The sequence below is a fragment of the Scyliorhinus torazame genome, chromosome 5 (assembly GCF_047496885.1).
Source record: "Scyliorhinus torazame isolate Kashiwa2021f chromosome 5, sScyTor2.1, whole genome shotgun sequence".
In the NCBI taxonomy this organism is placed as follows: Eukaryota; Metazoa; Chordata; class Chondrichthyes; order Carcharhiniformes; family Scyliorhinidae; genus Scyliorhinus; species Scyliorhinus torazame.
The window spans coordinates 224,186,183-224,202,486 of NC_092711.1; the positions used below are offsets into that span (position 1 = coordinate 224,186,183).

Genomic DNA, 16,304 nt, shown 5'->3' on the forward strand with positions numbered 1-16,304 from the left:
TTTAGTGATGGAAAGGGATAGGTATATACCGCAGGGCAAGAGTTATATCTGGGGGAAAGGCAATTATGATGCGATGAGGCAAGACTTAGGATGCATCGGATGGAGAGGAAAACTGCAGGGGATGGGCACAATGGAAATGTGGAGCTTGTTCAAGGAACAGCTACTGCTTGTCCTTGATAAGTATGTACCTGTCAGGCAGGGAGGAAGTGGTCGAGCGAGAGAACCGTGGTTTACTAAAGCAGTCAAAAAACTTGTCAAGAGGAAGAAGGAGGCTTATGTGAAGATGAGACATGAAGGTTCAGTTAGGGCACTCGAGAGTTACAAGTGAGCTAGGAAGGACCTAAAGAGAGAGCTAAGAAGAGCCAGGAGGGGCCATGAGAGGTCTATGGCAGGTAGGATCAATGATAACCCATAAAGCTTTCTATAGATATGTCAGGAATAAAAGAATGACTAGGTAAGAGTAGGGCCAGTCAAGGGCAGTAGTGGGGAGTTGTGCGTGGAGTCCGAGGAGATGGGAGAGGTGCTGAATGAATATTTTTCGTCAGTATTCACACAGGAAAAAGACAATGTTGTCGAGGAGAATACTGAGATTCAGGCTACTAGACTATAAGGACTTGAGGTTCATAAGGAGGAGGTGTTAGCAATTCTGGAAAGTGTGAAGATAGATAAGTCCCCTGAGCCGGATGGGATTTATCCTAGGATACTCTGGGAAGCTAGGGAGGAGATGGCTGAGCCTTTGGCTTTGATCTTTAAGTCATCTTTGTCTACAGGAATAGTGCCAGAAGACTGGAGGATAGCAAATGTTGTCCCCTTGTTCAAGAAGGGGAGTGGAGACAACCCCGGTAACTATAGACCAGTGAGCCTTACTTCTGTTGTGGTCTTCAGCAAAGTCTTGGAAAGGTTTATAAGAGATAGAACATAGAACATAGAACGATACAGCGCAGTACAGGCCCTTCGGCCCACGAAGTTGCACAATTGATTAGAGATAGTCAACACAGTTTTGTGAAGGGTAGGTCGTGCCTCACAAACCTTATTTGGTTCTTTGAGAAGGTGACCAAACAGATGGATGAAGGTAAAGCAGTTGATGTGGTGTATATGGATTTCAGTAAAGCGTTTGATAAGGTTCCCTACGGTAGGCTACTGCAGAAAATACAGAGGCATGGGATTCAGGGAGATTTAGCAGTTTGGATCAGAAATTGGCTAGCTGGAAGAAGACAAAGGGTGGTGGTTGATGGGAAAAGTTCAGACTGGAGTCCAGTTACTAGTGGTGTACCACAAGGATCTGTTTTGGGGCCACTGCTGTTTGTCATTTTTATAAATGACCTGTAGGAGAGCAATAGAAGGATGGGTGAGTAAATTTTCAGATGACACTAAAGTCGGTGGAGTTGTGCACAGTGCAGAAGGATGTTACAAGTTACAGAGGGACATAGATAAGCTGCAGCGCTGGGCTGAGAGGTGGCAAATGGAGTTCAATGCAGAAAAGTGTGAGGTGATTCATTTTGGAAGGAATAACAGGAAGATAGAGTACTGGCTAATGGTAAGATTCTTGGTAGTGTGGATGAGCAGAGAGATCTCGGTGTCCATGTACAAAAATCCCTGAAAGTTGCCACCCAGGTTGAGAGGGTTGTTAAGGCGTACGGTGTGTTAGCTTTTATTGGTAGAGTGATTGAGTTTCGGAGCCATGAGGTCATGTTGAAGCTGTACAAAACTCTGGTGCGGCCGCATTTGGAATATTGCGTGCAGTTCTGGTCGCCGCATTATAGGAAGGATGTGGAAGCATTGGAAAGGGTGCAGAGGAGATTTACCAGAATGTTGCCTGGTATGGAGGGAAGATCTTATGAGGGAAGGCTGAGGGACTTGAGGCTGTTTTCGTTAGAGAAAAGAAAGTTAAGAGGTGACTTAATTGAGGCATACCAGATGATCAGGGGATTAGATAGGGTGGACAGTGAGAGCCTTTTTCCTTGGATGGTGATGTCTAGCACGAGGGGACATAGCTTTAAATTGAGGGGAGATAGATATAGGGCAGATGTCAGAGGTAGGTTCTTTACTTAGAGAGTAGTAAGGGCATGGAATGCCCTGCTGCAACAGTAGTAGACTTGCCAACACTAAGGTCATTCAAATGGTCATTGGATAGACATATGGACGATAAGGGAATAGTGTAGATGGGCTTTAGAGTGGTTTCACAGGTCGGCGCAACATCGAGGGCCGAAGGGCCTGTACTGTGCTGTAATGGTCCATGTTCGAATTTTCCGAAAGATCCCCAATAAAGATTTCACCTTTAGAGTGACACCTGGGCACTCTAGCAGTCTTGGCCTGACCCCCTGGCAGTGCCACCTGGGTGCCTGCCTGGCACTGCCAAGGTGCCCAGGTGACACTGCCAGCCTGCAGGGGCACCACGTGCGTGCCAGGCTGGCAGTACACATCTGGCATTTTTCACTCGATGAGGATGTTGGGGGGAGGGGGGGGCTGCTGAGGACACACTGATAGATGAGTTGGGTCTTGGAGGGGGATCAGGGGTCATGGCAGGGCTCAAGAAATTGTGACATTCTTTAAAAATGGCATCCTGATCTCTCCCTGCACTGAGGAGTTCTGGCGAGCAGACTAAATGAGGCCTTGGCCGCGCGTTTCTCACTGAGGCCCCTCGATCTATCTGACAGGTCGTTCGATAACGTATTATCATAGAATTTACAGTGCAGAAGGAGGCCATTCGGCCCATCGAGTCTGCACCGGCTCTTGGAAATAGCACCCTACCCAAGGTCAACACCTCCACCCTATCCCCATAACCCAGTAACCCCACCCAACACTAAGGGCAACTTTGGACACTAAGGGCAATTCATCATGGCCAATCCACCTAACCTGCACATCTTTGGACTGTGGGAGGAAACCGTAGCACCCGGAGGAAACCCACGCACACACGAGGATGATGTGCAGACTCCGCACAGACAGTGACCTAAGCCGGAATCGAACCTGGGACCCTGGAGTTGTGATGCAATTGTGCTATCCACAATGCTACCGTGCTGCCCCCGGCAGTGCCACCTGGGTGCCTGCACCGAAGGCCGGGAAACACCCGGGTAATCGCGTGTGCATTGGCACTCTGTTCCCATTCGGGTAGATTACACCTGAAAACTCATGTTAATAAAGGGAAAGTGGTGCTACGGATCTACTTGGGAAGGACTAATACGAAAATACAGTGAAGTTTAAATGGCAGAATTTTGAAAGTATAGTTGAGTAGAGTGTCCATATATGCAAATCACTAAAGGTGGCAGGGCAAGGTGCTAAATTCGTTAAAAAAGCTTATGGATTCCTTGAGTTTATAAAAGGCATGTGAAACTTTATGAATCACTGGTTAGGTCTCAATTGGAGTAGTAGTAGGAAAGAGGTAAACATAAGAACTAGGAGCAGGAGTAGGCCATCTGACCCCTCGAGCCTGCTTCACCATTCAATGAGATCATGGCTGATCTTTTGTGGATTCAGCTCCACTTTCCAGCCCGAACCCTTAATCCCTTTATTCTTCAAAAAAACTATCTATATCTTAAAAATATTTAATGAAGGAGCCTTAACTGCTTCACTGGGCAAGGAATTCCATAGATTCACAACCCTTTGGGTGAAGAAGTTCCTCCTAAACGCAGTCCTAAATCTACTTCCCCTTATTTTGAGGCTATGCCCCCTAGTTCTGCTTTCACCCGCCAGTGGAAGCAACCTGCCCGCATCTATCCTATCTATTCCCTTCATAATTTTATATGTTTCTATAAGATCCCCCCTCATCCTTCTAAATTCCAACGAGTACAGTCCCAGTCTACTCAACCTCTCCTCATAATCCAACCCCTTCAGCTCTGGGATTAACCTAGTGAATCTCCTCTGCACACCCTCCAGCTCCAGTACGTCCTTTCTCAGGTAAGGAGACCAAAACTTAACACAATACTCCAGGTGTGACCTCACTAACACCTTATACAATTGCAATATAACCTCCCTAGTCTTACACTCCATCCCTCTAGCAATGAAGGACAAAATTCCATTTGCCTTCTTAATCACCCGTTGCACCTGTAAACCAACTTTTTGCGACTCATGCACTAGCACACCCAGGTCTCACTGCACAGCAGCATGTTTTAATATTTTATCATTTAAATAATAATCCCTTTTGCTGTTATTCCTACCAAAATGGATAACCTCACATTTGTCAACATTGTATTCCATAAAGCTTAATAAGGGTACAGAGGAGGGTTTGCCCAAATATTATCAGGAGTGAAGGACTTCAGTTATGAGGAGTAGTTAGCAAAATTAGAACTGCTCCCCTTACAAAAGAGCAGGTTTAGAGGGGGCCTAATTGAGATTTTCCAGATGGTGAGGGGGTTGGAGTGGATGGAAGACACAATTCCATCTGACGATTAAGTCAATAACCAGAGGTCATAAGATAGTTGGCAAAAGATCGAGAGGAGAGTTGAGGGGAAATATTTTCACTGAGAAATTTGTTGGGAATCTGGAAGGCTCTGCCTGAAAATGTCCATAAATAATTTTAAAAGAGACAGGCGCTTGAAATGAGAATCCCCGGGGTGTGCAGCTAGACACATTTGCTCCTTTAAAGAGGGGGCTCAGGCACATTGGACTGAATGGCATCCTTTGAAGTTTCTTTGATTCTCTGAATGCATTGTTTTGATATTGACAACCAGTAACGTGGAACTTCCGCAGCTGGTTGAAACTATAATGAAATGTAAATCGCTTATTGTCACAAGTAGGCTTCAAATGAAGTTACTGTGAAAAGCCCCTAGTCGCTACATTCCGGCGCCTGTTCGGGGAGGCTGTTACGGGAATAATAACACGTCAAGTACAAGTGCTGATTGCATGGATGTTACCATGCATTGAAAATTGTTAGGTTGTTGATACCTGGTTTAATCCCAGTGGAGGATGCACATACTGAATCCTCGCTATTTCAAATCTCTGCAGTGAACCAATTTGCAACTTGAAAATGAGCCACACAGCACACGTATATCCTCTGGGATTACTATGCTGAGCATTCCATTTTTTTTTTTTTTTTAATATTTTTTATTCTCCTTTTTCACATTTTCTATCAAAGTTACACCAAACAATTAACAATAATCAGTAACGAATGTAATGCCAATCCCATATCAATAACAACAATCCCATCCTCCCACCAAACCCCAGAAATTAGCCCGCATGTTAACATAAACAAATGCCAAAAAGGAATCAGGAATCACCCATAGTCACCATTAACACATACAGTCCCCCTCCCCCCTAACGTTCGAAGTGATCCAATTCTCGAAAGTGCATAATGAATAATGTCCGTGAATTGTAGAATCCCTGCATCCTTCCCCTCAGTTCAAATTTAACCTTTTCAAGCATCAAGAGTTCCAGCAGGTCCTCCCACCATGCCAGGGTACATGGTGGAGAGGTTGAGAGCATTCCATACTAAGTCTGCTTGTCCATGCGTAGTCCTCACATCAAGGTTTCAAATTGGCAACCTACAATCCCAAGCTGCCATTTTTCATTGTTGTTTTAATGAATATCGACATCTCTGGCTATCAGATGGACTATGTTACCCCTTTTAACAATAGTAAAGTTGACTACGAGTGATGGTGTTTCTTCTCATAACCATCTTCCTGTTCTTCAGCCTCTTGCTTTTTCACCACTGCCTGGCCAGGTTGCAGTTCTTGGATATCTGAAAGGAGAAAGGCAATGTTATGGTGAAAGGAGAAGATAGGGGAGGTAAGGGGGGGGAAGAATGTGGAAAGTTCAGGTTAAAAATCAAGAGGTGAATTTACATCATCTTCAGCTTGAAAATCAGAAGAGACAGAGTAAGTTGCGGGATGAGTGGGAAGGAGAATGTGAGGAGGGGGATGAGGCAAGAAGACACCATCACCTTCAATGATTCTAGCCCTGCTGCTGGCCATAGACCCAATTATGGCCATACCAAGTATGAGAACCACCACCTCGTCCTTCACGATGAGGACATGCAGTCTGCCTGTGGCTGTATGCCACCCTGTCCACCAAGAGAGATGAAAATGTGTCAATGAGTGTGGTACAATGTGTTTGGGTGATGTGGCTGCATGGTTGAATAGCCGGCAGTGCATGAAAGCTGTGGGATGTGGGTGTGAGGCTTGCAGCAATGGTGAGTGTGTAGGGGTGAGTTGTGGCAATGCATGTTAGATATTAGTTGTTAGCAATTGTTGGTAGATGAGAGATGGGTATATGGTCCACTGAGCAGTGTGTGAGGATGGCAGTGGGACTGATGGGGTAAAACATTTACTGATGCAGCCACTGACCATAACTGCTTGTTTAAGGTCATTGACCTTTTTGTGGCACAACATCCAGTTTTCAGGACTAGACTTCCCTGGCATTGACCTGCACTGATCTCACTGCCTTTGCAGATTGTCTGTGCGATGAATGTAAGAAATATTTTATATTTTTTGCAGTAAAGTGCAGTAACAGCTATTTCTCTGTTGTTAATGTGTAATTCTGTGTTTAAATTAAAGTTTGTTTTAACATAAAAGATACCTACAGGTCAGTGTTATTACTCATGCAGTGCAGTAACATTTCCTCACAGTTTTACAAATTATAAATAGTTGGGTTCTCATTCCGGAATTCTAACATCTGGATGACTTACTGTCCCACAGTAGATGGAATGCATGTTCTCCCATATCTGCGTGGGTTTCCACCGGGTGCTCCGATTTCCTCCCATAGTCCAAAGACGTGCAGTTAGGCGGTTTGGCCATGCTAAATTGCCCTTTAGTGTCCAGGGATGTAAGTTAGGTTAAGGGGCTATTGGGATAGGATGGAGAAGTGGGTTTGTGTGGAGTGCTCTTTCAGAGGGTTGGTGCAGACTTGGATGGGCCGAATGGCCTCCATCTGGACTGTAGGGATTCTATGATAAGAGGTTGGTGTGCAAAATTGAAGCATATGGGGTTGGGGTAACACATTGGCATGGATTGGGAATTGGTTAACAGACAGGAAATACAGAGTAAGAATAAATGGATCGTTTTTGGAGTGGCAGGTGGTAATGCAGGGATCATTGCTTGGACTCCAGCTATTTGCAATTGAGATCTGTGATTTGGATGGTGCCATATATAATATTTTCAAATAAGCTGATGGCACAAAACTAGATGGGAATGTGACTGGTGAGGAGGAAGTAAAGAGGCTTCAAGGCAATTGAGATTGTTGTGTGAGTGGACAAAGACGTGGCAGATTCGGTAGATAAATGTGAAGTTATCCACTTCGGTAGGAAAAACAGAATGGCAAAGTAAAAGTATTATTTACATGGTGATAGATTGGGAAATCTTGACGTATAAAAGGACCTGGGTGTCCTTGTCCACCAGTCACTGAAAACAAGCATACAGTGCAGCATGAAGTTGGGAAGGAAATGGAGGGGGCGATTTTGGGGGCAGCACGGTAGCACAGTGGTTAGCACTGTTGCTTCACAGCTCCACGATCCCAAGTTCGATTCCCGGCTTGGGTCACTGTCTGTGCGGAGTCTACACATTCTCCCCGTGTCTCCATGGGCTTCCTCCAGGGGCTCCAGCTTCCTCCCACAGTCCAAAGACGTGTAGGTTAGGTGGATAGGCCATGCTAAATTACCTCTTAGTGTCCAAAAAGTTAGGAGGGGTTACTGGGTTACGGGGATGGGGTGGTGCTGTGGCTTTAAGTAGGGTGCTCAGGTGTAGACCTGTTGGGCCGAATGGCCTCCTTCTGCATTGTAAATTCCATGATTCTGTGCGCTGTGAGCCTAAACAGTGATGTGGGCGCACAATATTCGCCAAAGGAGTTTCTCGCTGGCGGAAACCTTATTTAAGTACATTTTAATGAATTTGCATATTATTAAAGAACCCACCAGTCGCATGATTTCCCCCAACTGGATCGGCAAAGGTTCACAACAGCTTTATGAAGACTGGAAACAAAATCAAGGAGATCCCACCAGGGGTGCCATGGTAATTACCCCTGGGGGTGAGGGTCATGCCCTTGCGGAGACAGACTGTGCCAAACATGTGCCAACAAGGGGCAGTGCCAGGGCAGGCCCTCTGGGGAGCCCGATTTGGGAGGATTCTTATTATGTGTGGTGTGGGGGAAAGTGCCAAGTCCTTTGAAGGAGGGTCTTGTAGAGACGGGGAGAACGGGCATTGGGGGGGGGATTTGGCAGTGAGGGGAGGAGTGCCGGCGATACAGCCACAGTTGTTGTGGGCATGGCGACGTGTGTGGGAGGGTGGGAGAGCCCCCGATAATTATGCATGGAGGGTGGGGCTGGGGGAATTAGCGGGTTTGGGATCTAGCGGTCGGGAGAGAGCTACCAATATCTTGCGGTGCTGGTGGAACCGGCTGGGGGAAATTTAATCTCAGTTCTGATTAAGGCACCCTTTAAAGATGGCATCCCGATCTTTGTGGAGCCTTGCCGATTATGTTGCGTCCTGTCCCACCATGCTGACAGCATAAAACACGCTCCCCCGATTTTCTTTTGTCAGAATGGCTCAAGATCTGGTGTGAAAGCTCAGCAGTGCATCTGGAGACGTGCGTGCCGATCTTCCGTCAGGGCTTGACACTCTGACAAATTATGGGATACTTCCGCTCGTTATATTGGCCTTCATTGCAAGAGGATTTGAGTACAAGAGCAAGGGTGTCTGACTGCAGCTGTATACAGCCTTGTTGAGACCACACCTGGAGTATCGTATACAGTTTTGGTCTCCTTACCTAAGAAAATATATACTTGCCATAGAGGAAGTGCAGCGAAGACTCACCAAATTGACTCCTGCTGTTGTTGAATGAGGACAGATTGGGTTGACTAGGCCTGTATTGACTGGAGTTTAGAAGAATGAGAGGGGATCTCATTGAAACGTATAAATTTCTGACAGGGATGGACACACTGGATGCAAGGCTGATGCTACCAATGGCAGGGTGGGAGGGGGGTGCGGGGGGAGTCTATGACTAGGGGGTCACAGTCTCAGAGTACGGAGTAGGCCATTTAAGACTGAGATGAAGAGAAATCTCTTCACTCAGAGGGTGATGAAACTGAGGAATTCTCTACCACAGAAGGCTGTGGAGACCAAGTCACTGAATATATTTATGAAGGAAATAGATAGACTTCTAGATATTAAAGGCATCAAGGGGTATGGGGAGAGAGCAGGGGTATGGCGTTGAATTCGAGGATCAGCCACGATCAGATTGAATGGTGGAGTAGGCTCGAGGGACCAAATCACCTACACCTCTTCCTATTTGCTTTGTTTCTTTTAAGAATGGGATGATAAGTCATAACAGCAAGTGTTTTGTTTTGTGCACTCAACAGTTAGAGAAAATATACAGGTTGGGTAACGTTTATGATGCCGGTGAAGTGTGACAGCTTTACTGCAGCTGTACATGATTAGTTTCTGTTCTATTGTTCCAACTTGTGAATTTAAATTTCAAAAGAATTGATGGCAGGGAAATAATGCCCAGCATTTAGATTGACTGATATCAAAACTGCAACAAAAAGAAATTGGGTGACAGGTCATTTATTCTTCGAAAACGAACTGAATCCCTCTTAATGCCCTGCCTCTGTAATAATCACATTGCCAGCTGCGTTTGACCTCTGGCATCTACAGTTTGTTCATCTGTGTTACACTAAGTACCTAATGCCTTACGTAAGCCCTTGGAGCCTCGTTAGTAGATACTTTTCTAGCCGCCACCGGCCTAAAAAAATTAAACTGGATTTTTCAAATGACCTACCCTTCGTGAGCCCACGCTGATCCTCTTTGAGTAGTTTGTACTTGTCCAACCAGTTTATTTAATTCTAACAGAATGTGTTTCATTGCAGACAAATGTGACCCTGAATGACCGTTTCTCCTCCATGAAGATACGTCAACGTCCTTCAGCAGCAAGAAGAGGAGGCAGAACCGTCACTCTGGGCTAATGATTGCCTTCATTGCTTTGTTTACAGTTTCAGTGCAAATATATAAAAAGAGACTTAGGGTGCGATTTACCGGTCTCACCGCTCCTGACTTGGTGTTGGGATGAGGCCATTGAATCTTGCGAGAAACCTCTCACAAGATTTGAGATGCTCGAAGCACTCGAGAGACTCAGCCGAACCTCGCAAGACATTTTGATCTGGATCTCGCCTTTAGGTTCATTTAAATATGCATGCGCCGGATTCTTTGGGCTCCTGAGAACTAACAGCCTCCCCAGCAAGGCCTTGCCAGGGTGACGTTTTGGACTGGTCCACACACAGGTGGACCAGGTATAATAACACCAGTGGGTTTCCCAGGCCAATGAAGTGCCCTGGGTGGTTGGGGACATGGCAGTGTGGCACTGCCAACCTAGCTCCTAGGCACTGCCAGCCTGGCATTACCAAGGTGTCTGAGACGCACTGGCAGGGGCACTGCCAGGGTGCCCGCAGGGTGGCACTGCCAAGGGTCATGGAGGGGGTAATGGAAGGGTGGGGGGTTAAGGGTGGGTATGAAGAAGCCTCATGAGGTTAGGGTGGGTGGGGAGGCCTCAACTACCCATAGCAGGGTATCCTCACTTGGGGAGGGTTGACGCCTATGTGTGCAGGGGGCGAGATGTCCGTGAGTGAGGGTGTGGGGTACACTCAAGCTCACTTAGTGATCAGGGCACCCGACCTCTAAGGAGCCAATCTGGCCGGCGGGTTCAGACCCCAGTGATCAAAAATATCTCAGTGTGGGCTCGACCGGGAGAAACTCCCACGATCCCAGAAAATGACTAAGGGCACGATTTAGCGGAAATGAAACAGAGTCCTGTGTCGAGCCGGTTTAACTGGGTATTTCCCAGCGCTGCAGCTATTAAATAGGACTCTGCTTCATTTCTGGGCCCCGGCGAGGAACGCCCCACTGAGGTCACACTTAGTCCCGCACATCAGTGTAGGAAGAGAGCGGAATGCATTTTTAAAATGGCGAGCGATCTCTAGATCCCTCACCGCGGCCTCCGATTCTCCCAGGCCCCAACTCACCAATAAGGGCGTCATCAAGCCTCCTGCATCGCACCTCATAAGGACAGGCACCTGTGGGCCCGATCGCTGGCACAGGCATGATGCTACCTGGGCACTTTGGCATTGCCAACCTGGCAGTGCCACCTGGGCACCCTGGCACTATCAAGGGGCACCAATGTGGCATTGCCAAGGTGCCCAGGTGACACTGCCTGGCTGGCAGTGCCCAGGTGGCATCGCGTGCCAGGGTACCACCCTGCCCAGAGCCTGACCACCCAGGGAACCCTGATTGCCTGGGAGACCCCCCCCCCCCCAGGGAGCCCTGAGTGCCTGGGAGACCCCCCCCCCCAAAGTGCCGGTACGCCTGGTTCATATTTGTGGATACCAGTGCTAAACGGCATCCGCTTACGGATTCCAAGGCTAGACCATTCGATCCTGGGCACTGGGTAGATCCGGCGTAGACATATTCAAGTGAGAGTAACTACTCACTTGAATATGCAAATCTGGTCCTGACCTCAGCAGATGGGATCCAGATCACGACGCCTCATGAGATCTCGAGATGCGTGACGAGGCCGGTAAATCTCATCAGAGGCCTGTCGCAAGATTTACCGGCCTCGCCACATCCCGAGGTAGGCATAGTGAGGCCGATAAATCGCGCCCTAAGTGTGGGTGAATACTGGTGTTGGTGTCACCCAAAAAGCTGGTGGGAAACGCTCTGCCAGACCTGCCCAAAATGACACATTTTGGAAATTGTTTTGTTAAATCGCACGCATAATTTATTTATTATCAGCAATGCTTTCAGATGAACTATTTAAAATGCAAACAGTGTTTAAGCGCACACAGAAGATCTCAACCGCTCTCAGTGCAGATTACTTCCATTTTTTAAAGCAAATGTGCTGTCCACTCTTAATTTAAGTCATTTTTCCTCAAGTTGCTTTGAATTATCGAGTTATTTAAATTAAACAATTTAAATAAACCAGTTTATGAAATAATTCTTGCTTTTAAAAATAAATAAATGAACAGATAATTTCCATTGATGTTGGAAGAATAAACTGTATCTTGAAGTGAAAGTTAGAGACTGTTTTTGTAATTGTTTGATGAGAATGGCCCCTATAGCCAAGGGTTTAAGCTCCCTGTAATGTTGAATGGGCGTCCAGCTTTAACATTGCATTTGACAGTCAAAAAGTGAAGATTTTACATTATTGCAAGGAGTTGAGTGCAAAGAGAATGTTTTGTTGGGTCATGAATACCTGAGCCTCAGCCCACGATGTATCAAACAGTACGGATACAGAAGTATCAGGGGCACTCGTAAGAGTAACTGACTAACAGTTGCTGAGTGATCGACAATTAATGAAAGGGGCAGTAATAGCTCTGATGCCAAGAGTAATAAGGATGCTTTGTTTGAGATGTCGACAAAATGCATTAAAATCGAGCTTGTAAGATAGTCACAGCTGACCAATATGTATTTCAATCGATTGGTGTTGTTAACACCTACACTGATTCAGATCCAAAGTTTTTTAATTCTGCTGGAGCACACAAATTTAGTTTCATTAATTTTGCTGTGAGTTTATAATTTAACTGAATAAGAATTAGGACCAGTGCCTTTCCAGTACAAATGCTTAATTAAGAACAGCCATTTTCTTTGTGGTTTTGTTTTTAAATGCAGCTGATAACCTAAACAAGTTCAGAATAGTTCAGAGTGTAACTTGGTACAAGTAGATACTGTCGATTGCAACTTTATCCTGATAAGATAATAGCGTGACTGTAGTCGCAAGAGTTATTTTCCTAGAAGATGTATGAAAATGAAATGGTCTTCAATTTCCTGGATCTGTTTCAAGACAAGACAGGAATCCTTTTATAGATTTATTTTTTAAAGTAACGGCTGTTCAAGTTCAATTAAATGGCTTTTTTGTTCGCTGCATCACACAGAAAAAACATAGCCGCTATTCTATTTGTCACTACAAAGTATTGCTTTGCAGGGCCAAGTAAGTGCAATGTGTTAGCAGTGTAACTACTGTTTTGACAGAAAATTTAACAATGCTGAGGCTGTACCCTCCACAGGATAGAAGAGCAGCCACAGAGATAGGTTTAAATCTTTAAAAAAATAACTACTTTGTTTGTTTTGACTGTCTGATGTACACACTTAAACTTACACAGTATCAAAAATAAAGATGGACTGTAATGGGTATAAGTTATATTGCACTCAAAGTCCCTACGGTTGAAACTATCTAACAGTGGTCAAGATTTCTGTGATAACACTGTTGCTTTTGTTTCTTCTGATTAACAACAAGATAATTGTTCCAGAAAAGTGCAGTGCATGGAAGATAGTTACATAATAGAAATTTTGTGCATAAAACCAATCCCAGTTTCTTTCAGCAGTGCAGTCTCTGGGTGTGATTGACAAGAGAATTAAAATACCCAGAAGCTGAAATGATTCTTTTCCCCCTTATGAAGTACAAAAGTCTAATGTTGTGAATAATAAACAGCAACGATGCAGTGATGCATGAAATGGTAGAACAAAGCATCACCACTGATTTTTTAAAAAATATTTTAAAATAATTATTTAATAGGATAATTCTGGAGGTAAATCGATGAGCCATTTTCAGTTTTCAGTTTAGGTGAAACAGATTTATTTTTAAATTCATTTTTACGGGATGTGGGCAGCATTTGTTGCCCATCCCTAATTGCCCTTGAAAAGATGGTGGTGAGCTGCCTTCTTGAACTGCTGCAGTCCATGTGGTTTAGATACACCCACAGTACTATTAGGGAGGGAGTCCCAGGATTTCGACCCAGCGACAGTGAAGAAATGGCAATGTATTTCCAAGTCAGAATGGTGAGTGACTTGGAGGGGAACTTCCAGATGGTGGTGTTCTCACATAACTGCTGCCTTTGTCTTTCTAGATGGTAGTGGTCATGAGTTTTGGAAGGTGCTGACTAAGGAGGCTTGGTGAATTCCTGCAGTGCATCTTGTAGATGGTACACATTCATGCGTCGGCGATGGAGGGAGTGAATGATTATGGAAAGGGTGCAAATCAAACGGGCTGTTTTGTCTTGGATGGAATCGAGCTTCTTGAGTGTTGTTGGAGCTGCACCATCCAGGCAAGCTGGGAGTATTCCTTCATACTCCTGACTTGTGCCTTGCAGATGATGGACAGGCTTTGGGGTTTCAGGAAGTGAGTTATTAGCCTCCGCATTCTTAGCTTCTGGTCTGCTCTTGTAGCCACAGTATTTATATAGCTCATCCAGTTCAGCTTCTGGTCAATGGTAACCCCCAGGATGTTGATAGGGGGGAATTCAGCGATGGAATTGCCATCGAATGTCAAAGTGTGATGGTTTGATTCTCTCCTATTGGAGATGATCATTGCCAGGCACTTGTGTGGTGTGAATGTTATTTGTCACTTGTCAGCCCAAGCCTGGATATTGTCCAGACCTTGCTGCATTTGCAGGTGGACTGCTTCAGTGTCTGTGCAAATGGTGCTGGACATTGTGCAGTCATCAGCAAAGATCCCTACATCTGACCTTATGTTGGAAGGGAGGGAATTGATGAAGAGGCTGAAGATGCTTGGGCCAAGGACACTACCCTGAGGAACTCCTGCAGTGATGTCCCGGGTCTGAGGTGACTGACCTCCAACCACCACAACCATTTTCCTTTGTACCAAACAGCAGAGAGTTTCCCCCGATTCCCAGTGACTTCAGATTTGCAAGGGCTCGTTGAGGCCACACTTGGTCAAATGGTGCCTTGATATCAAGGGCAGTCACTCTCGCCTCACTTCTGGAGTTCAGCTCTTTTGTCCATGAGTGGCCCTGGTGGAACTGAAACTGAGCATCTGTGAGCATATTACGCACGTATTCAGTGTGTACAGAAGAAATCATTTTTTGTTTCTTTGAGTCTCGAGGGCAAAACAGCAACAGTCTACTGAGCCAAACTGGGAAGGCGAAAAATACACTTCCTAAGAGGTTAAGTAAAAAAAAAAAAAAAAATTAGACAGCCCCAGGAGTGGTTTATTTACCCATTGTCCACAACTTCAAAAATTAATTCATTTAGACATACAGGGCGGGATTCTCCCTTCCCCCAGCCGTGTGTTTCTCGGCTGTGCTCCATTCGTTGGCGGCGGTATTCTATCTTTCCTCCACTTGTCAACGGGATTTCCTATTGAAACCACCCCAGGCCACCACAAAACCTGCTGTCGGGGGTATGCTGGCAACAGGGAATCCCGACGACAAAGAATTCCGGCCACAGAAACCAATGTTAAAATCTTTTAAAATTCAGTCATTTTAAATGAAGGTTGTTGCCAAAGTTATCTTTTGAATTCCACCAAGTTGCCATGTTTTACTGTTTTCTGTGCAGAGGAGATTCACCAGGTTGTTGCCTGGGATGGAGCATTTTCGCTGTGAAGAGAGGCTGAATAAGCTTGGGTCGTATTTTTTGGAGCGGAGAAGGCTGAGAGGGGACCTAATTGAGGTGTATAGGTTTATGAGGGGTATGGACACAGTGAATAGAAAGCACCTGTGCCCCTTAGTTGAAGGGTCAATAACAACGGGACATAAAAGGCAGGAGGTTTAGAGGGGATTAGAGGAAAATAACTTTCACCCAGAGGGGGTGGGAATCTGAAATGCACTGCCTTGGAGGGTAGTTAAGGCACACACCTCACGAACATAAAAAAAATACTTGGATGAGCACTTGAAGTGTCACAACATTCAACACTATGGGCCAAGTGCTGGAAAGTGGGATTAGTGTAAATTAGAGTAGATTTTATTTGTCGGTGCAGGCTTACTAGGTCGAAGGGCTTCTTCTCTACTCTGTGATTCTATGACTGCTACAGCATATACTTTGGAACAAAGAAACTTTTGTTGTCCATAGATATCACAAATAAAGTCATATTCTTTGATGCATTATTTGTTGTCCATTCTGCTTTGTATTGTAAGTCATAAAAAGAAGGATTTACGTGAATGCTGCAACAAGATGGGGTTTGGCATTTGCCATTTAACACTCACAATGCTCAATCTCACAGAAATGGCCACTAGGGGGCAGTACAGTATCTCCAAAGGCGAATCCAGTGGACGTAAATCAGCATTAAAATTAATTCTATTACATTTTAACCATATATTTTATCAATTGTGTTTAATCCCGGCTCTGCTAACTCTGCTCTTCCCTAGCATGCAACTCGTTGGATGTGCTATTCTTCGCATGATATTTAAAGCCAACCTGCCTGTTCAGATACATGTAAAAAGCACCACTGCGCCTCTGATGTTTTATCCTCTGAATGCAAATTATATACACAATCATCTTCCTCAACCATACCTTACAATTTAAAGAGGTGGTCCAGAAATACCCGAAGGCCCCTGTGCCAAGTGATTCGGCAGTGATCCCCAAAATCAACTGCGCAGT

At 45.3% G+C, this 16,304-nt stretch overlaps 1 protein-coding gene across 1 annotated transcript in view; it reads left to right on the top strand.

The window, feature by feature from the left end:
- LOC140422748 (UAP56-interacting factor-like) overlaps positions 1-10,391 on the top strand; it is a 55,125-nt gene extending 44,734 nt beyond the window's left edge. The window contains exon 9 of the mRNA XM_072507691.1: positions 9,791-10,391. Coding sequence (XP_072363792.1) covers positions 9,791-9,886 — 96 coding nt within the window. The 3' untranslated portion in view covers positions 9,887-10,391. The remainder of the gene's footprint in view (positions 1-9,790) is intronic.
- Positions 10,392-16,304: the final 5,913 nt, after the last annotated feature.